This window comes from Athene noctua, chromosome 21 (genome assembly GCF_965140245.1).
Source record: "Athene noctua chromosome 21, bAthNoc1.hap1.1, whole genome shotgun sequence".
NCBI lineage: Eukaryota > Metazoa > Chordata > Aves > Strigiformes > Strigidae > Athene > Athene noctua.
In genome coordinates this window covers 6,127,004-6,149,753 of record NC_134057.1, presented here as the reverse complement: position 1 = coordinate 6,149,753, position 22,750 = coordinate 6,127,004, and the positions used below count along the sequence as shown (strand labels likewise).

Sequence of the window (22,750 nt, the reverse complement as noted above, 5' to 3'; positions counted from 1 at the left end):
AAATAAAAATCAGACTTCATGAACTGAATACTTCCAGAGGAAAACAGTGAAGGTTCTTTCTTCATTACTATGTTGTTCAAATGGAACTTATATTTCCCTGATTGCAGAGTCAGTGTAGGTTCTTAAACTTCTACTGTTCCATTGTCTTGAATTACTCCATCTCATTTGAAAACATTCCAGTTATTTAAGTACTCACAGCGCTTCAGCCCCATACTTGCTACCTATCAAAATACATAAAATCAGCAGTCAATGAACCTCCTTAAACAACCTCTGTAAGATCTTCTAGGACCTAAAGTTCTATGCTTTATGTTATGCTTTGTACCAGAAAACTGCTATTACATGAATTCTAGTCCTCAAACTTCCATAGACGATGACTAGAAAGAAAGGCACTAGTGAGTTGCTGTCTGTCTCCACATTTTCTGTGTTGAATTTTAGGATTTTCATACCACTGTAGAGTATCACAAAAAAAAAAAGTTTATGGACTTGTTTCAGTAAGTGACAGGATAGACCATTAAAATGGTCTATAGGTCTATGTCAGGTGTTTATGTGCATCCAGCAGATGAAACCATAGATTAACTATGTATTTCCAAGCTCCTGGATTTTCAGAAACTGATGTTCACCTACCCAGATACACATAATATATTGAAAAGGAGTTTATGTGCAAGCAGGAGGGAAAGAGCTTAAATATTTCAAAGATGAAAAACACAGCTATCCATAAAAGCATTATATTAATCCTATTTGTGTCTCTCTATTTCCTTATTGAAAGATGTAAAACATATGTTGATCATGGAAATGTTAATCTTGCATGCAACTTTGGAACCAAGGCCAAACTGTGATGAAGCAATAATTCACCCACTCGCAAAGACAGAGCAAAGGAAACAGGCAATCCACTGATTTCATCCTCATTCGCAGGAGTAGAGAAGCTGGAGCCAGCTAAGAACCACTCGGTAATTATTAAAAAAGAAATATCTGACTTTTGCCCTCTACAACAAAGAGAGAAGAAGAGCTGAAATTTTGCCATGGCCTGGCAGACCCTGCCAGGAAGAGTAAAATCCAAAGAAAAGAAAGAGTGTTTGGACAGAATGAAGGTGGCACTTGCTCATTTACTGCAAAATATCTCCATATACCCTAACCTCTTGCTGGCAGCAGATGGAGCCAGACTGGCTCACTCCTAAGGAACAGCATAGGAAGTCAGTTTGCTTTTGCAGGCAACTTCTTAATTGCCAATGCCTAGAGCCAGACCTGATAGGAGCAGTAATCCAGCTCTTAATGTCATCAGAAGCCTTCCTAATGCAATTAAAACATTAAGACTCCTGTGTCCTTTTCTATAATAGCTATTTCCAGAGAAGGAAGGAAGTGTCCCTGAAGACACTGTTCTGGAAGGGTGAAGGCAGGAAGATAACATTTGTTCACAAGGATAACTTGGAGACACATTAAAAATATTAGTATAGGGCATCCATCTTTTCCTCATTTCTTCTCTTTGCTGAGCTTCCTTACAATGATGAGATTATGTCTGAATGCAAAGGAAAACTGCACCAAATTTACCTGGAGATAAGCTAAGTTACTACATGTCTCAAAAAAAATACACGTTTTGGGAAACTAGGGAAATGCAGTAAAGAAGGAAATTGTAAAGAAGTGGTAAGAAGTGCCATTAAGGACCCTGAAATGCAGGAGAATTAAGAAGGTATAACTTTAAAAGCAAAATGAAAATAGTTTTAAGCGGTAGGAACAGCGTTTTCCTGTGTAATAAGTGTTTAACAACTGCATTATCTGGGTCTTTGTAACTTTGGCCATATCCAAAACCACAGCAAAATTAAAAATGAAAAAGCTTTGACTTTAATAGCTAGCATATTAATAGAGTTTTGGAAAACTGCATAAAAACTAGTCATTAATGTTTAAATATTTACTTTTTTAAAAAAATAACTTACACCCAATAGATTCATTCTAATCTTATTATTTACAAAATTTTTTAAACACAATTTTTATACTCATATAATCTTAAACACAAGACTCATCCGTGATGATCTTCTAAAAATGACAAGAGAAGGCACTCTAAGATATAGTCAGTTTCCTGAGGTCAGGACACCCTTTTCTGATGTGGAAGACAGGTTTATTTGTGTTACAGATTTGAAACTCTGCTCCCCAATTCATATTACACTCCTTAATATCAAAGTGTTCTGTAGTACCTCATCTCTGCTGGAGTTGTGCCACTTGGTCACTATTCACTGGAGCAGCAACTTCACTGTCGTGCTCCTGTATCTCAGGTAGGCACCCTCAACACTAGGCTATACATAAAAGGTTCATCCTAGTGTAAAACACTCCTGCCAAGTAGAATATTTAAGTGTTACCTTAGAAACAAACCTCTTCATTGATTGTGGAAGACTAAGAAACACCTGAAGGCTGCAGCAAATTAGCCATTTAGCTAGCAGAATGACTGCCTTCAAATCTCCAACAAAACAGGAGTAGAAATGTCTTCCTTTAGGAGACAGTTTGTAGAAGTTCGTGCAAAGATGGACAAATAGCACTGGCAAAAAAGCTACCAGAGTTCACCTCTAAATTTAAAAAAAAAGAGTCTAGACAATAAGAACCAGGAAAATATGACTTAAGATCCTGCCCGCAGATTAAACTCTTCAAGTGCTTTCATCAAATATTTATGATCAGTACATCTACACAGAAAAGACGATCCAATTTCCAACCAATCGGAAGACAAGCAGTTTTGCATTTTTAACAGGGCTAAATAGTGGATAGCTGAGTTCTTAAGCTTAAGTGAGCATTTAAAAGGAGTTATTAGACCCCTATTTTCACCCTCATTGGTCTTCTGATTAACAAAACAGAGGGATCATAACTACCCAGAAACCTAGTTATATTTCCTAACATCTCGGACTGATTTACAGTATTTTGACCTCTCATATGTAATTGTTCTGCCAGATAGCCACGGTCGTTAAAAGGACCACATATCAGATGAATATGCTGACAGAGAGTCAGGCATGCAAGACCTGTATCATTTTCTGAGAAAATTCTTTACATTCAGAAGATGCAACACCTGTGAAATCCATTAGATAAAAGAGCATGTAGGTGCAGGTTAACACAGACGTTAATATGTAATTAAATTTGTAATATTACAATTTTATGGGGTTTTTATGACATGGTAGTTATATGGACCCTTTAAGGGGAATTCTTGAGAGCCTACTGATTTAAGAGTTAGCTGCTGTTTTACTGGTGGCTTCCTCACCTATAAATCTGTAATGACTTCCACACTGCCAGCACTGGCAAAGGAAGAACAACATTGCAAAACATCTAGATACTAGATTGTTGGGTAAGCTCCGTGATACATTTCCACACTATAAACATTTAATGAGATTTGTTCCCAACAGACTATTTACTACATCCATCTATTTCATGGCAATGTATTTGCAACAAGAAGATAGAGCAAAGGTTATTTCAGGTCCTTAGCCAATAGAACTTTCTGTAAGAAAGAAAAAAGTGCAACTATCTAATTCATAAAATCATTTTAAGAAGTTAAATGCTCTATAAATTATGCGTTATCTAACTCACACAGCTTCAATTCCCATTTGTGTTACCTAGGTAAAAGTATATTTAAAACTCCATAAACAAATGTCTTTTTACAACAGTCAGACATTTACGTTCTTATGCTTCCAAATAAAAACAAATTCGAACCAAAAGACAATTTTGTCCATTTTGTGATTATCATAAATCTTAAATTTTGAAACAAAAACAAATTAATTACCTTTAAGTCATTAAAATAGTGCTCACATGCAGTCAAGATTAATTCATCTGCACTCAGAAGATGGAATCCTTTTGCAAAATTGTTTTAAAAATTTTGCAAATATAACAGGTAAATAGCTCTCATTTAAAGTATATAATTTTTCATTGTAAAAACACCCATATATTACTCTTAAATGTTTCTTTTTTCTTCCAGTTATTAAGAAAATAGATTAGAAACTATAATTTTAAAACCTGGTGTGTGAAGAAAGGGAGGATGACATGTAACATACACTTGTAGCCTGTTCCTTTGGGGGAAAAAGATCTGTCAGATTCAATTTTGAGCATGATCAAGAGGTCTGCTTTGACCAATAAACTACAAGATTTGTGTATTCAATGTACATTTACAATTTACATCGAAAATTTTAGACAAAATCTGTTACCATCAGTCACAACACCAGTTCTCCTGAAAATGTGTCAACTCTATAGGAGTTCTGAGACTGTAATCTGGTAAGTCCAAGAATTTACAACCAAAAAGACCCATATTCGCAAATGTGTTTAGAAACTTTCATTGCTATTGCTGATCTGGGCCTACAACAGTTACACCAGATGAGGTCTGTAATCTCATCTTCAGGAGGTCTTTTACCATTTTTGACATGACAATGGAAAATAACGCTGGCAAGAGCCCGAGCAGCCACTAGAAAAAGGGAAAGCTCCATACAAAAATCTTAGGATCTGGTCAGGAGTAGAGAAAGAACTGACTTTTCTCCAAGTATTTGTTTAAATAATGGAAGTAGAAATGCAGAATTTGTGAAAGTATATTGGTTGTGTCACTTTATTTAATGATAAGCAGAAAACTTAATTAGGTTTCTAATTCCTTCAATTGTAAATTGCATAATGATCCCAATGACAAGGTTTGGAGTCAAGGACTTCAACTGGCATTGTAGTAGTTCAAATGCAGTCAAGGTAGCAACGGTCATCATCTGATAATCACTGTTTGTAACCTAAACTCACGGGTTCTGCTCACTTATTCAAGGATGTGTCTGTCTCTATCATTAGTGACACACTTAGAACTAATTCTTTCCTGATGTTTGAAGGAAGCCAACAACAATACATGAAGACTTAATTCCAAACTCTTTTGAAGAAAGCAATGCCTTCCAATAAGCTAATTTAGAGTGATACTATTTATGGTAGGACTAAGCAGAGCATCAATTTCTAATGCCTTCAGGTCCACCACTTTTGAGACCAATAACTAATTAAAAAAAAAAAAAGTTGCAGTCTCATAGGTTTACATACCTCAAGCTCATCAAGTGCACTTCCAAGAGTAGCCGTGTGAGATGTAGGTTGTCCCATTTTATTTCCAACTCCTTGGGAAGCATTAGAAATTACATTGAGAGCATTCTGTATTTCATTGCAAATTGAATCCTTGCTGGCTGTTAGGGATGCAACATCTGAATGTTCCAAACAAGCTGAACATATTGAATGTAGGAGAGGGGAGTTTTCTTTCAGGGATGCACGTGCTGCAGCAATTTCATCTCGCTGATTGCTAGATTTCAAATCCTGTCAGCAAAAGAACATGCTGTTTATTTCCAAAAGCATTTCAAAACTGACAAGAAATATATAAACAATTATTCTTCTATCTCTACTCTAAGGAAACATTGAGTTAAATTCAAAGATTGTGAAAATGGATTACAAGAGTACTTACAACCGAATCATCTTAATCTCACAGGAAACGAACAAAGGCTGTTTAAAACAACCCCATTTATTGTGTCTTAGAACCAGCACCATGAACTGTCCATATTTTCCTTATTTTGAAGCAATTCTTCTATGAGAAAACTGGCCTGGAAATTAGCTGTCATTTCTCCCAGACATGTCTCTCTTCATAAGCAATAGAGAACAACAGAGGTGCAGCCTGGGATAAGCAAGGAATCCTGTGAATGTTTCATCTAAGCACATTTCTTATGTTTGCTTCCCTGCCTCACTCCTGTATGTCCTGAGCACATGGCAGAAAGGAACAGCAGGTCAGGGATGAGAATCCTGTACTCCTGGGAAATGGAAAGTGTGGAAGGTGTGGAAATGAAAAAGGTGCTTGAGAGAAGGCATCTCTGAAGTGTCACTGACTGTTTCTCCTCTCTCCCTGCTAACGTACACACTTAAAGCGCTCAGGGATCTTACCACACTCATCTTGCTCCTCTCTTCTCCACACAGATCTTCTTGAAACCCTACTGCCTCCTGCCACCACAGACAACAAGGAATACACAGCTCAGTCGAGCTGCCAAGCCAGATTTAACCATTTCCAGGAATCAAGCTTGGGAGCTGTTCTTTGGACAGCTGAAAGTTATGAGCTTTGGGACAACCATACAGTCAGCAGCAGGATTGCAAGGAGCTTCTTTGCCTCATCCTGGTTTATTCTAGACTTTCTCCCCACTCTCCTTCTGCATCTTGTGCCTATGAAAAAAAAAAACAAACTAGAATATATTTGCAAAGTGGCTTGGGTGAAGGAGACAGTTAAACTGGGAGGGGTGGACGGAAGGGAAAATAGCACATCAGAACAATAAAAGCCTGTGGCACCAGCTTCAAATGAGAAGAGTCACAAGGAAGAATGAATGACAAAATGCATACAAAACTACTCGCAGCATGCTCTAAAGCAAGCTTGAGTCTTTCTAATGATTTTCCTTTGCACTGCATCAGGCTCTATATGCACTATTTACAAAACCGTCACAGTATCCACTTCTCACTGCATAAAGTTTACAAGTTTATGCCCGAAGAAAAGAGCATTCAATAGTCAATGAACCAGTCCAATGTTTTTAAAAATCTCATTTACCGCAAGGTATGCACTGGACATAGCATTGCCTCTTACTTCCTCAGGCTAACTTGGAAATCTCAGGAATTCATTAAAAACCATACAAAGAAAAAAAAAAAAACCACCGGGAGAGGGAAAGCCTTAAACAGAAGCAGACAATGGTTTAACCAGCTGGTCATCCGAGTTAGAAAATTGAGTCATTTTCTTGGGCATATTAATCCTTAGCTAGTTTTACATTTTCAATTAACAAATATATATAAATGAATCACCACTGCACAGGAGTGACTTCATTACCCAGTGTGCTCAAATCCAAATACTAACTCACCTCCAACCTTGGTAAAGCATCTGCAATTTACCTAGTGCACTGTCAGCAAAAAGAATTCTTTATTTGTAAACACAGACTCTTGTTGTAATTTAATTGTAGGAAAGACAAATTCACTAATTACAAGACAACAGAATGCCCTCTTTTCTCCTGTGCTGCAAGGAAGCTACAGACCTAGAGATACAATGGTAACTCAATACAACACTTCAGTCTAGCTGTCTTCTGTTCTTAACCATTTCTTACTTTGCTGCATCATATCCAAACAATCAAACTCAAAAATCCTTTGAAATTACTTTTTCCCTCTAAAACAATAGTGTTTAACCAGGAATGAGGGGTTCATAAGAAATCCCAAACTGGCAAGCTAGTAACACAAACCCAGTAATGGCAAATCAATAACACAGCATCTGGAAACAGTCAAAAAAATTTAATATGTTAATATTTTCACAACACAGAATATTTTATTCACACAATACTGTGTACAGTTTCAGAATCACAATATTCACCTATGAAGATCTTTACTTTTGTTCAATAACACTTTTTAAAAAAATTAATGCTTACACCAGTGAAATTCATCATTACTTTGTTGTTCAGTTGTGAACCTTGGGCAGCCCCAAAAGAAGCTGTAGGGCCATTGTTCTTTTTAACCTTGATGAAGAATTAATTCCTCGAAATTTTTCATGTGAACAGGAAGAGACAGTTGATAATCTTAGTCTGATTTGCTACACAAATGGGCCCCAAAAACCCTACAACTGAGTGGTTTTTCTATCAAATCTTTGCATATGTGGATTATCAGAATAATGTAAGTAGTTCTCTGAAGAAGGAAGTTAATCTCTACAGATTGTTAACCCATAGTCCATAAACCTTTTCCTCTGGAGAGAAAAATAGAGAAACTGCCTAATCCCTTTTTTATTCATCAAAGAGAATATACCACTAGAAAACACAAGAAAGCAACACTGAGAAAGTATGCAGTTTCTCTTAGGTTACCCTTTGACAGAACATACCGCTTGAGAACTACAGAGTAGTTCTCCTATGAACTGTCAAACTGTCACAGTTCTAAACAAGTTGATGGGCACTGTGGTAAATTTGGAAGACTTGCACACTTTCAGACAAGTTTCCAATCTAAAACCATAGCCTTTTAAAGGTCTGAGCATCCAAGCATGTCAAATCTGGCTGCAAAGTTGGACTCAAATAGGTACTCTGTATGTACTGACCCTTGTCCAAATATACTACATTAATTTTGTCACAGAAAGCAACAAGACATGTTACTCAAGCAGAAGAATCATACAGGGGAAAGTCTGTGCATGAAAGACTGAAATATCTGTAAAACATGTCACTAGAACAAGAGGAACAGGAAAACAAACTACAACTATGTTTTTTGTTACTCAGAGATTGCTTTAAGTATGGATGGATCACCTTCCACCTCACAAAGGAGACAAAGAGGACTACAAAGAAGAAATTTTCCAAACTAGTTCTCACTACTACTCTCTTCATACTATAATAGCTGAGCATCTGTAGTTCATCCAGCTACGTTAAGGGCTTTCTTCACAGCTTATGACTTTCCTCTTATTCCAACTTCTTTTTGGACTAACGAACTATTTCCACTGGTCTGGGATGTGGTCTTCCATACTAAATCAGCAACTGAGCTCTAGGTACGTCACATGAGACCAGCTAAGATCAAAGATAACCTTGTCACCAACCACTGTCAATCTAAGAGGCCCAGTATAGTGATACTTCCCCAGGTTGCTGTCCTAGCCTCCCCTAGGACATACTTCTTCCTCATAGCTGGTTGTCCCTGATAAGAATGGAAAATTAATGGATAGTCACAGATCCCCAGCTATGGATTGTTCCAGCCAAACATGGCGAATGGATAAGGCTTTGAATGGAAAACTTGAAAACTACCTTCACAGTTAAGCTTTGGTTGCACTACTTCAGCAAGGAGGGGGAGGTGGCAATAATCAGTTCTTTATCACAATACATTTAAGGTTTGACAGCACAATACACCAGGAAGCCAGCTCTTGTTCTCTGAATACTTGTATCAGCACAATTCATGGGATCAGGCATCACTGTGGGTATAAATCATGCTGTCATATTTTGCATTGACTGCAGTCAACACAAGGTTCACAAAAGCAGCTTCAAATAAAGCACGCTGCAGTCCCCTAGCTCACTCTTTGCAGAGACAGGTGTCATTGAGCTGAGTTGCATATGCAGGAAAACCACAGACATACAAACCCCCACAATTTCATACGGGCTGGGAGACAAAAGCATTACTCTGTCACAGCTTAAACTTGGGCTTTGGTGTTCAGCTTCTGGACTGACAGATTGCCTGTATTTGGTGAATGAAAGACAATAATAAAGCTCAAACTCTTCTGAGTGCATTCATGGACTCTTTATCTGGGTTTAACTGGAATCAGTTTACATATATTATAAGTACTGTGTAGTCTTCTTCAGTGGAGGAAAATACCTCACAGACAAGTGAAAGAGATCTGGGGTTGATGCTGACTGCCACACTGCTCTTAGGCCGTCTCCGTTCTTCCAAGGTAACAACAGTACTGTCACAGAGGATTCAAAGGCTTATACCTGGCAGGGCCCTGAGAGCACTACAGGCCTCAGAGGCCCTGTCCAGCCCCAGCTGGGCTCCATCCACATGTCCCCCTTGGGCCCTGGCACCCCAGTTCAGCTGGCTCTGGGACCCCCAGTCCCCACCTGAGCTGTGCTGTAGGGGTGCCAGTCCCCAGCTCAGGCCCAGCTGTCCCCCTGCCTGGCCATGGGTGCCCTGCTCCAAACCCGAGCCCACAGGCTGACGCCCCGAGCTCAGTCCTGCCCTGGCCCCATTGTGCTGCTGAGATACCGCTGGGCTGTCTCTCACCTCCTTATCCTCATCAGGCCTGAGCCTCAACCTGATCCACGGACTGACTTCCCAGCTTGGCCTCTGACCTGCCTCAATCTTTCCTAATGATCTGGACTCTGTTCGGACCCGGCTGCCATCACCTGGCATGCCCAGCTCACCCTGATGCAGGGCAGGGAGCAGGACAGGGCCCTGGCTGGGCAGAGCCCTGCCTCAGAGCAGCCAGCCCTCCCTGCACCCCCACAACACCTTTTTCTAAACAAATAAGCATTTACCATCATCAGGAATCACCTGTTATAAAATCTAACATAAAATTGACCCTACCTACAAAATGCTAAGTTTACAGAAGTCGAATAGCGTGACCTAATGCCCCCTTTCCTCCACATTACACTTTTAACAAACACTACATCCAATTACCTACACAAGCCACCGCAGCCATACAGAAGACAGACAAAAAAACCACTTTGGGAAGAACACCTGACTTGGGATAACAGCTTTGTTAACCCAAACAAAACATCACCAGATCATACAGCTGTACTGCACCTATGATGAAAGGTCACCTTACATGCATTCACAACAAGCTAAACACCACCGAGAAGGTGTGCCGGTAAATTCAGAACACCACTGAATCAAAGGAATTTGTTTAAACACACCTTTGTGCATTTCTCATTGACTGAATCAAAATCCCACCATTACCTCTAGAAAGCAAATTATTTGAACTTCCAGCGCCATAGAGATTAAAACTCACTGGAAACTCTTCTTAGAAAAAAAATCTCATCTGCCCCTTCACAGAGAAAGCGTGTATTCCCAAAGCCAGTTTGCATTTTGCGCCTTTTTTTAAATACATAGGTTTCTAGAGATTACTCCAGTCCAAACAGGTTTACACTCCAGAAACAAAAATTTTTACCTTTCTCATTTTTCTTCTGACAGACAGACAATGCTGAAACACTGACAATCCCCAAACCAACAGTGCTTGCAGGCACCACAGAAGCAAGCCATTTGAATAGATGTATCCTATAGATTGACCATGTCTGGAAACAAAAATAGGAACCTATCTTTACAAAGCAGCAACACAGTATGCTCTTGACTGTCAGAAAATTCAAGTTAACCTACTAAAAAATAAGTCACAACTGGCCTCTAGCTTTATTTTTCCTGACTTCAGAAGTGATCAGCAGCTCTTAGTCTATTTTGTTAAAATATACAACAGCATACATATAGAGCACATAAACACCATATATACACACACAATATACATAATCTATGGCTATAAACTGTAGGCAGAGTTTGTTGGCATCAGCCTTATGCACAAATACACAAAATGTGAAGCGTTACAGTACAAAGCAATGTTGTCAAACAGCTAAGCCTTAAGCAATAATACCCTCTGCCTCTAAGATGACTCTGCACAGTCTTTATAAAACCATAACTTTCAGTTAACTCAGAGCAAACAGGGAACGGATTTACAGGACTGAGATCCCCAGTAGAAGCAAAGCCTTGCAACTTTCTCTTTGTATTTATACCTATTTACTATTAATCATATGCAAACTGATATATAATACCACAGAAAAGCAAAGCACTCTCATACAAAGCATTAAAAACTGCCCATGATGGTTAATATCCCAGCTTTTTTAATTTACAACAGTTTTACAGGAAATTTGCTGTTCAGCCAGGGAGCAGAACAGTTTCTTTTAATGACTTTGTTGCATCAGATTTCAACTACTGCACAATATTCTGTGTCTCTCATGCTTCAGCAACTTCTAGTCCAGTTACAGATGATAGAGCAACACCTTGCTGTCACTACTCTATCCATTATTTCAGGATTTGGTCCCCACACTTCTAATACCCTGCTGTGTTAACTTCCAGTCTCCTAGATGAACTAGCTGATTTTGAGAGGCAGCAAAGCAATTTTTACATCCAAGAATTAATGTAAGAATTTTAAGTTCAGCAATCCTTTTTCTGCCAACATATTAGCTCACAAAGGTTTTCCTCTAGTACAGTTACGGTCACATTTTTCATCAATGAGCTTGCCTGGAACTAGAGCAGAAAACATTCATCAGGGAGAGGACTCTGAAGTTAGGAACCTCCAGAAGGTCTTACCACATCTTGAAGAGAAAGAGATGGCTAACAAAGATGTGAAGGGGAGGAAGCAAGGAAAAAGAGAGGGAGGAAATACAGCAGAAATATAGGTTAAAAACAGGACAACCGGAAAGTAGGGAGAAACAACACAAGAGTGGAAAAGTGTGAGGAGGATTAAGACAAGGAAATAATGGATGGGAAGGAGTCAATGCTATACCAACATCACTTGATCCAAGCACTTGAAAATAGAATAGCCAGAATAGAAACACACAAAAGTAGGGCAGCAGCAGCAAACAGTCCTCTTATGTAATTGAATGAGTAAAGCAGCAATCTTCTTTGTAAAGAAAAAGAATGAGGAAAGCAGCATTTTTTTCTTTGTTAATATTTCTACCTAAGGAATACCTTCTCTTTATACTGCTGTCAAATACAGTTGTAAATTTTCAGAAGTCCAGTGTTTTCATGGCATAATTTTCCTATCTAAACTCGCTTTGTTTTCAGTGGCCAGTTCTTAATGGGACTTGGAGATAGATCTCTTTCCAGAAAGTTAAAGAGGTGGTAGGTGTAACTATTTGTTTCAGAAGTGGATTGCATCTGCTAGCATTAGCTTGACCTGTGCTGTTTAAAATTCTGTTTTACACTTTAAGCTAAATAATCTGCTGATTAAAGTCTATCCTTGAGATAAAAGGGCTCAGAGGTTGACACATATTTCTGGCAGTCAAGATAATTTATATTTTAATGTAAGTCTTAATATTAAAGCAACCTACCAGAGTTTTCAATAGACAAGGAATTTGTTCATACATGCTGAAGTAATACATGGCAAACAGTGCAGAACATGGAATCTGCAGAAGTAGGAAGTTCAGAAGATATGCCAAAGCAGGACCTAACTTCTTTCTTAGGAGTAAAGACATGTGAAAACTGGCATTTGTGAGAAATGACAGATTAGTAGAACTCTGTAAACATTCATACCAAAAAAAATAAAATGTAAGTAAGACACATCAAGCAAGAATTCAATACAAGATCTTTCATCCTGTAGTTATTTTAAAGGTATGGAAAACATGAAGAACCAACATTCATATTTAGTACAATACACAGAATACAGCTATTAAAGCATCAGGAAATATTTTGGCCTGGTATTTTTATCAGTGGAAGATGACTCATTAAAAAAAAGTGGCAAAATGACACTTATCCACAATTATTTCTGTAAGTTCAGTAAATTCTCATAATACTATATGTGATTATTTTTTATTTGCTTCTTTTCTGAGATTTTTAAAATTAGAAGGGATTTGGGGATATTTATTAGATTGAAAACTTGGTTCATTCTCTGCCTTGGTGGTATTAAGCTACTTAGAAACAACCTAAGTAAAACTATCAGTAGTGGAAGGTTGTGTTACACATGGTCCACTAGCATTTTCACTGTTTAGCAGATATCAGAGGAGTCTTTCACATTTAGCCTGTTGTGGTTTACCATTCTTTTCATATGAATAATCATGTCTAAACATATTCCACCTGCCACAAGAGTTCAGGATCTCCTTCTGCAACAAATCAGCTCAAGTTCCCCTCGGTACAAGTTCTTCCTGGTCTTGAACAGAACACAGTTCAATTTTCCTTGATATAGTATCTCAGTATGAAAGACGTGTACACAACTCATACCAGGCAACCTGTTTCAACTCCTATCTTCTCACAGATTATATACTCAACAAATATTCATGGCCCTTGCCCCTATTTTTCTGTCAAACTCCAGTCATATTTTAACTATTTTTAACACCCATTATAACTACTTTCCAAATATTTAAAAGAAGAAAGTTTCTTTTTTTCTAATTAAAAAAAAAAAAACCAAAACTAAAAGGAAGCTGAATCAAATAAATCAATGACATATCCTCACACACTCTCTTAAGATGCACACAGTTCAAGCACTGCAGGGAATACCAGGTTTCTCTGACGTGAAGACATGTACAATCGACATGCAATAAGAGTAGCACTCAAGCAAACAGAACTGAAGAGCTAATCCATCAAAACAAGCTTATTAGCATTATCAATTTCGGAAATGTTAACAGTGGGCTTTGTTTTTGCTGTTCAGCTTAAACTGTAAAATAAGCTTGTTTCAAGTATTTATCACAGACAATGCCCTTTCCTTTTTTTTTTTCTTGTGTAATCAGTTTAAGTTTTTTAATGTTTTCTGCATACCTTGCAAACACTTACAGGACAGCAACTCAGAGAAAGAAAGAAAATGCCATAAGCCCTTGAGCTCCGTACTGAATGTTAATGCATTTGTATACGATAGATTTAATACTGAACTGAGAATAAATTACTTCCAGCAGCTGCATTCTGGACCTATAAATTGCTGTGAGTACTACAAAATCCATACAGAGGAAGAACAGCTGTATAATTTACAGTATCCGTATCTGTCAAGAAATGTTGCAAATACAGAACTTGATTTCTTCATTTTAACATCCCTATAAAAATTAGAAATTACCTTTAGATAGATTCCACTTAGATTAGAACGTTTATTTATCTTTACTGGTGGCACTTCAATGCAGAACGCCATTTAATTCTTACCAGTGTTAAATGAAATTCAAAAAGTATAAATACATTTATTTTATAAAACTCTTGTGGTAAGAAATGTGTAAAAAGCTAAAGACGAGCATGTTATGTTTTACATAGAATATGCTTTGAGAAAAATCAGGAAAGTGTAAGTACTCTGATCAGATGATTTACACTAGACAACAGATGTATGTTACACAAATCCACAAGAAGCAAGTCTCAGGGGCGAAGGTTTAAAGAGCTGGATTTTTCTCAAATGTAAGTATCCTTACTGACAGTATTGACAGCCACCAAATCACACACTCCTTCACGCTTGAGAGAATTTTGCACCACCTTCACAGCATAGTGTGACCAGCACAAGAGTATAACCCAATATACTATAAAAATATGCAATATAACACAGTAGCTATAAAAATGGTACACACCGTAACCATCTAAAAATTACAGAATTTCATTAATTTTACGGAAAAAATCCAAAGTTTTGGGTCCCGAAGTCACACGTCCATTCAACAGTTATACACAATTGCTTATTTGTGAACACCAAGCAATGGATTTTTAAGGGATTAAAAATCTGAATTTTTCACTAACGAGGAAGTATGACTTGTCAGCCTGTGCTTTTAATTCAGAAAATTAGAGAAAAAAACTGAAATTAATTTTTTTCTGACAGATATTTTAAGTTGTGTTCATAAAAAATATTCTGTAATAACATCTTTATTAACACAAGTAATTTCAATGGAACCAAACGATTTTGTTTTGAAGGCATTACAGTACTTTTTTCAAGAATGAGATCAGTATGAAACTGCATTTCCTATTACATCTGCTACCTCAAGAGACTACTGTCTGTTAACATTAGTTTAAAACCCCATTTTAATTTATATGTCAGCTTCCAACTTTTATACTTGAAATACCCAACTTTTATAGTTGAAATGACTCAGTAGGAGACAATGTCTTCCTGGTCTCACAGCAAGTGACAGCTAACCCTGTAGTGCATTTATTATATAGTAATAAGGTTGGGAAATGCAGTTTTCTTGATCTTTAAATATATAAGAAATAAGGTGTTCAAGTCCCATGGAAAAAAAAAAAAAAAAAATGAGGTAAGCTGATCTGAAATAAGACATTTCATCATGATTTTTATTGCAGAAAAATCTGAAGATTTCCAGTACGTAATTTCCATTTTTCTAAACTGAATGCTGTATCAGAACTTCAGTCATACAAAAGCCCTTCAAACTGAATTCAGGTTTATCCCTGTATCAGACACATAATGCTACAAACAAAACAGCAAGCCTGTTTGTATTATCTCACATGGCACTAGTGGTTATGATTCAGTGGCTTCAACACAACTCTTAACCTTAATACAAGCGATACCACAGGCAACATCCTCTAAGACAGCCACATTCAGTAGAAACATCCAAAATACAATGATTCTCGTTAATACAAGAAAAAGCAGTCACAACATTAAGTTCATTAGGGAAAATTTGATGAGGACTTTAACAGATGCTGTGAAACACTGGAATTTTTATTTTCACCAAACTGTCTAATACATTAGAGTTGCACTGTATCTTCTAAGGAATAAAATGTGCATCCACAGCTGATCACAGTCACCATCAGAAACAAACAAATATGCTTCACTTTGTTATCATTATCTCCCTACCTCAGGGCATATCAGAATAGACTATAACAGTCTTTCCCTGAAAGAAAGGAAATGGTGAAGAACTTCCAGCTTCATGCAGCAGCGGCAGCAGTTTTGCCAAATGTTCTCCATCTATTCATGATGATTTCCTTATTTTTTTTGACTCATCTAAGAGATAGAAACCTACAGGCACCTTTCCTTAAATTAATAATTTTTCCTTATTAATTAAATCCTTTCATTAGAAGTGGAAAATTTCTGTAAATGGCAAAAAATTGTTATCAGAATTAGTTGGGTTTGGTTTTATTTTCTTTCTGGTTGGGTTTGTTGTTTTTTTTTTTTTAAATGATAGTATCAATAGTGTGGAAGAACACTGATTAATTAAAACATGCAGAGATTAATCTAATTAAAGCGCTTGAGAAGTTTTTGAGTTCAAGGGGTTTGTTTAAGTACAGTTATTCTCTGTAGTATCAAAGTCTTGCTTTGAAGCAACTTACTCTTTTTCTTATAAACGCCCCAGCATAATAAGTCTTGATAGAATACAGTCATTTCTATGACTAGTGGTTTTGCACAAATGATAATGAGGTCAGTTTTTCCATTGAGAAAAGGTCACTGTCAGAGAAAATGTCCTCATCAGTAGCATTTCTAGTTAGAAACTACAATATTGTAAGGACCTCAGACAGTTTATGGAGTCTAGGACAGCCTTCTTGGCTGATAAATATTTACATTACTCAGACTTAAGTGTTTCTGAGTAAGCCATTCTTTCCCCTGTTGAATTAAAAGGCACCTCATTAGTATGAGTTAAATCCCAGAACCTTATAAATTATGTAAAATAAGATACAAATCTTCAGTAAATTCTTCAAGTGCTTATGGTAAAAATCTAGGAAAGAAACTCACATTTAAGGAAGAAAATGTAAGAGGTTAAAAATAACACGAGTCTATCTCTGCTTCCCCTGATCTTAAGTTTTGGGTTTTCTCCTTTATTATTACATGATTCTGTGCAGATGGTTTAGAAAAAAAATAAAATCTTAGACAGGTATATTTTCTGCTTCCTTAAAAATAAACCACAAGCTTTCAGGTTTTCAAGAGTTCAGCGGAAAGCAGCTAGGATTGTTAGCTGTGCTGGAGCACTTAGCATGAGGCTGCAGGAACTAAGTTTATTGAGGTTTGAAAAGAGAAGGTTGCACAAAGGGAGGAATCCCATTCCTTACAAAGAGGGGTGTTACAGAGAAGGTGGAGCCAGACTCTTCCCAGAGATCCACAGCTAAAGATGAGAGGAAAGCAAATCACCATCTAGACCTACAAGTTCACCACAAGTCAGTGACAGACTGTGACAAAGACCTAGAGAGGTTACAGAATTTTCATCTTTAAAGATATTCAGAAGTCGACCAGACAGGACCTGAGCAGGCTGATCTAACTTAGAATTTAGCCCTGCTTCGAGCAAAACATTGGACTAGATCTCTGGAGGTCCCTTTCAGCTGAAATCATTGAATGCTTTGCATTAGAAGGGACCTTAGAGATCATCCAGTCCCAACCCCCCGCCCTGGGCAGGGCCACCTTCCACTAGCCCAGGTTGCCCAAAGCCCCGTCCAACCTGGCCTTGAGCCCTGACAGGGAGGGGGCAGCCACAGCTTCTCTGGGCAACCTGTGCCAGGGCCTCACCCCCCTCACAGGGAAGAATTTCTTCCTTTTGTCTAATGTAAATCTAGCCTCTTTCCTTATCCTATCCCTACACCCCCTGATCAAGAGTCCCTCCCCACCTTTCCTGTAGCTCCTTTAAGTACTAGAAGGCCACTGTAAGGTCTCCCCGCAGCCTTCTCTTCTCTCAACAATCCCAACTCTCTCAGCCTGTCCTCACAGGGGGGTGCTCCAGCCCCCCGAGCATCTTCATAGGGTTTTTTTTTTAAGAACCATCCACTGAAACGAAATAGCCCCAGTTTCCAATACAATTTCAATGTCCATATCACAGTCTCTCCACAGAATCATGACCAAACTATAAATGTATTAGGGAATTGTAGCGTGGAAAATATCTTTCTGTTGAAGTGCTACTCATATACTAACAAAACCAATTAAAAAACCCACCCAAAAGAGATATTTTACAAATGCATACACCTGTATTCTGTATACTTATTCAACTTACAACACCCACACAGCAGTTGTGGAATCTCTGTTATTAACTGGTTTTCTTGCTTTTTAGACACTCTTCTTCTAACTTAGACAAAAATAATTTGTCCTTGTTAGGCAGTCACAGAATGACAACTTCTGGATTTAAAAATCAGTCTCATCAATCACTTCAGCACAGAAAAATGTCCCAAATGCAAAACATTTGAAATTCTTTTGAGCACTGTATTAAACAGCTAGCCCTGAAAACTCACGCTTGTGGAAGCCAGTGAAATATGTTCAAATCCACTGCTGATTCAACCTGTTAATGTCACAGTAAGAATAGGAAGCTGCCAAAAAAACAACCACATAATAACAAACCCCACTAGAAAACAATTTTAATAATTAAGGTCTCCTCAGATAATGAAGAAAAAACAATTTAATATCTCTATAAGAATTTTTTTTTATCATAACAAAATTCTTTCTATGGCATTTTTATGTTGCAATCAATAGCTGCTTGCTGTATTGCAAGGAAACTTTCTGATAGTTCTGGACCAGTGCCACCTATGTTGTCGGACAACTGGGTACACTGGCAATTCTCCTTATGAGGGACTGCTTGTGGACTTGTGCCTAGTCATCTGCAAGGAGGTTTGTGCATCAGCGAGAATCCTTCAAAAGGGACAACAAGAGTGTGGCTGACTGCTGGTAAGTACGTTATGTACGTATTGAGAATTCCAATGATAATCATGACAGTTTACAGTAATTAGACAGTAACTAGCAAAAACAAAATACACATTTTATCTGACCTGGCTAAACTTGCAGTTTCAGTAAATTGCAAAAATAGTGGTACAAATGGATATACACGCCAGAAAAAAAGCAATCAGCTTGAGAAACCTACATAGCGGACTAGAAATATATTAAAAGATAACAGGAACAAAAGCTCATTATCTGTGCAATTAAAGTATCTAGGCAACTTTTCTCCCTTTGGTTGCTGTGTGGCCAGTCCTGCTGCAGCAGTACTGTGCTTCACAGAGTATCTGAATAAAAGGATACCCTCCAGAGTGAAAATTCTGGGTCAAACTGGTTGACAAGAGAGGTTATGATCTAGGGCTCACTGTCCACTTGGAGAAAAGGCACCACTCCTTACTCCCCTCCAGAAATAATGGGATAATTATCATTGCTTCCAAATGAGGCTGCTTAATTCCTTACACAAAGGTGGTAGATTTTCTCCTCCTTCCCCTGAGAGCTTGTACCTGAAGAGCACTGTAGTGTGCAAAACCTTGTTAACTTGTAATACTCAGCACTTAAGTGAAACCTGCAGGGAGTAATCAGCAGGTTTTGGAAAGCTTTGCAAAGGTGCCGCTCAAATCAGCCTCACATTCTATCTAAAGCTCCTCCTTTCTGTTGCCCCTACCTCTGATGATAAAAATCACACGTGGAGTGGAAACTCAGCTTGCTCCGAGTGGAACATGGATGAGGTTAACATGCAGAATGCTGGAGAACCCACGAGAGCTGTGACCTCCAACAAATGAACATATTTCTTCTCTGATTAGAAGAGGGGTCTAGAGTGAAGCAACCATGCAGAACCATGCAGAACCCTTCTGTGCATCTGGAAAGCCAGACAGAAACAAGTACTTAAGTCCATGTTTCCCTATGCTTTCACTTCCCAATTACAACAGGTCTGTTCTCTCCTGTTATAAAACAGAAAATAAAGAAACCTTCAGAGGATAAATCAGTAAAACAAGTTTTAGCTATTTTTGATGTGCAAAGAAAAATTGCTTCAAAAAAATATAGCAGTTTGCTTCTTCCAGAGAACAAAACCAAAAAATGAACATTACTAATATCTTGCTCTTTAAAAAGTCTCCTTATCAATACACAAGACCAGTGCACTGGCCTATACCAATACCCTGTCAAGCTCAGACTCAGTTCCTACACACAGGGCACTAATCCAGGAGAAACTGAAGAGGATGACTAATCTTTTAATCATTGAGCTGGAAACAGTATCAGCCACAGCATGACCTTCAAATGAGGAATAATTTATTTTCAAAGAATTGACCCAAACTTTATTGTTAGGTTAAGTAATAATTTATTCTGCAGTTTCTCTCCAGGGAGAAGTACAGAATTTTCCAACAGGCCGTCTACCTATCCATTAACACCAGGAAAAACTGTTCCAAAGTCATTAAAACTCATTCTTTTTCTGCAAGGAACATTTTTTAGAAATAACTTTTTAAAGATAACAAAGGGACCTGATTAATGAGAGACTTAGCACCTGGTCTCTACTGAAGTCATTCTCTTACTCAGGTTCTGATTCAGCAAAGGACTACATAAACCTAGCTGAAAACACAAGTGATATCACCAACCTTCATTGGACTACAGACATACTTTCTGCTTAGTTTAGAATAATTATGATGTGGGCATTAGTAGACTAGTAAATGGACGGACATAATTGCCAGTAAGGCAGAACGCAGCTGTTACATGTCATCTCTAATCATCAGAAAAATTCAGAGTTGTACTTCTGGTCTTCAAATGAAGGCCTCATATCCTGGTATCAAACCCTTGAACCAACCAGTTCATCAAATACCATATGTCAAATATCAAAGAATAATCAAGTCTTCCTAGTCAGTAATGAATCCTAAAAGAAAAATCATTCTATCAATTAGATGGAATAAATTTCTCAGAATTTTCCAGATTCCTTTATTTTATAAAAGTTTAAAAATTTAGTTTTTAAAAAGAAACTAAGGCTTCAAATTGATAGTTTGTACAAACCACAAAGTAAGACTGCTCATTAGAAAAACTACTGGCAATGAGTTTATCATCTTTCTGTTGTCCCGTCAAGAAAGAAAACCAGACATTTTCACTCTGAAATCAACAGAAGGCATTTAGATTTTCATGAATAGACAATTCATGATGGTAGTTAAGAGAAAGCCAAGAGCCATATGCTCACAATATGGTGTAATTAATATAGCCAAGAGATCAAGGCAGCCTGTCTTGTATATCAAAATCCAAAAATATTCAACATAAAATTCCCATATTTTCTACTTTCCACATTAGTGCACAGCATCTCCAGTTTTTACAAATACACATACCCCTTTTTTGTCAGGATTATGGTTCTATACACTAGCACAAATAGATTAACTTCTCTTAATATTCAATACTCCAATATTGAACAAGGCAAAGCTTTTTGAAACCTTTCTGCTGGCTGTTCCTTGGTGAAAGTTTCACTTGAAGAAAGAGAAGAGTGATTAGAATAATAGCTGTACAGAACAACTTCTCTATTTATACACCACTTGCAATTCTCTAAATCATATGGATTTGCTTTGAAGAATATTATAGTCCTGCAGTTTACTATCACACTAAAGATCAAATGGATAAGCTACAGCAACTAAATTATGCTATGCTACTAGTTAATTAGGAAGCCTTACACAGTCATGTCGTACTACTCACAATATTTAATATCGTTGATGGAAAAAAACAAAAAAACTTACCATGCTCAGAAGTACTTCAAGAAGTGAGAATTTGAAAAAAACAGGTCCCAGTAACTCATTTTAACTTCATTTTAATTCAGAAAATTTCTGAACAGGTCACTTTTCTCAGATTAATTATCAAAAGTGTTTGCTGAGGACAGTCAGCAAACATATTTCATTTGTTGCAGCAGCTTCAGTGCCAAGTAAAAATATGTATGAATGAATAAACGAAGTAAATCCACAGAGGAAGACTGCTGTTAGAAATAAGGCTACTAAGCTCAAATAAAGAAGCTACTACTACATCCAGAGGATGTAGTTTTACAAAGAAATAAAACTCTTCCATACTGACATTGCTGAACAATGATCAGCATTAGACATAAAACCAGAAGTTGTCTGGTGAACAGCAGAACAAGAACATGGACATCAGCCCTGCACCACTCACTACTCAACCTTCAAAAAATACACCCAAGGCCTGTTTGTTTTCACTGTAATCTATGGTGTTCTCCCACAGCTGCTAACAAGCAGCTGGAGTTCTCAATTAAGTAATTCTCTAGTGGATCCATGCCACCTATTCCCAATTAGACAAAGAAAGAGCTGTGTGTGTTGCACCATAGAGCCATTTTATCTCCACTAACCAATACCACTAGAAACACTTCAGGGTTAGTATACTTCAGCACAAGTTTTACAGGTCTGATATCCTTATGTTTTTCACTTCCAAATAAATTTACAGCACAGTTCTTAATCTATTCCTGCATGGCTCATCTTTCTTCAACAGATCAAGGCAAGTCACAGGCCTAGTCTCTGCATTCTCAAAGATTACAAGCTTTCTTTTGCATACTAATGACCACTGATTCTTCTGCACTCCAATTCTACTCAAGTAATTGTCACATCAGAGCAAAAAGCCTGCAGGTTACAGCCAGTTGCTGCTTTCTGTATCTAGGTTACACCATCGTACGCATGCAAGAGGCTATTTGACTCGTGCGTTTTACTGTCGTCATACAGTTTTCATTACTTTTTTCCCTTAGCAAAATAAAAAGGATGGACTTGAAGAAAGACAACAGTGACCTATGACAGTCACAATGTGGGAAATGGAGAGGAAGAATACCAAATGGGTTAATTCTCAAATATTTCTAACTTCTCAGAAGGATGAAGGCAACCTATCCAGAATAGAAACTAGCTCAGATTACCACAATCAAATTTAAAAGAATAACACAAACACATAAAGGACAAAAATCAATACTAGCAAAACATA

At 37.6% G+C, this 22,750-nt stretch overlaps 1 protein-coding gene across 3 annotated transcripts in view; it reads right to left on the bottom strand.

The window, feature by feature from the left end:
* The window catches only part of CTNNA3 (catenin alpha 3), a 480,821-nt gene that overhangs the window by 369,320 nt on the left and 88,751 nt on the right, over positions 1-22,750 (bottom strand). For all 3 annotated transcript variants that reach the window (XM_074924433.1, XM_074924432.1, XM_074924434.1), the window contains exon 6: positions 5,020-5,283. In XM_074924433.1, coding sequence (XP_074780534.1) covers positions 5,020-5,283 — 264 coding nt within the window. The remainder of the gene's footprint in view (positions 1-5,019; positions 5,284-22,750) is intronic.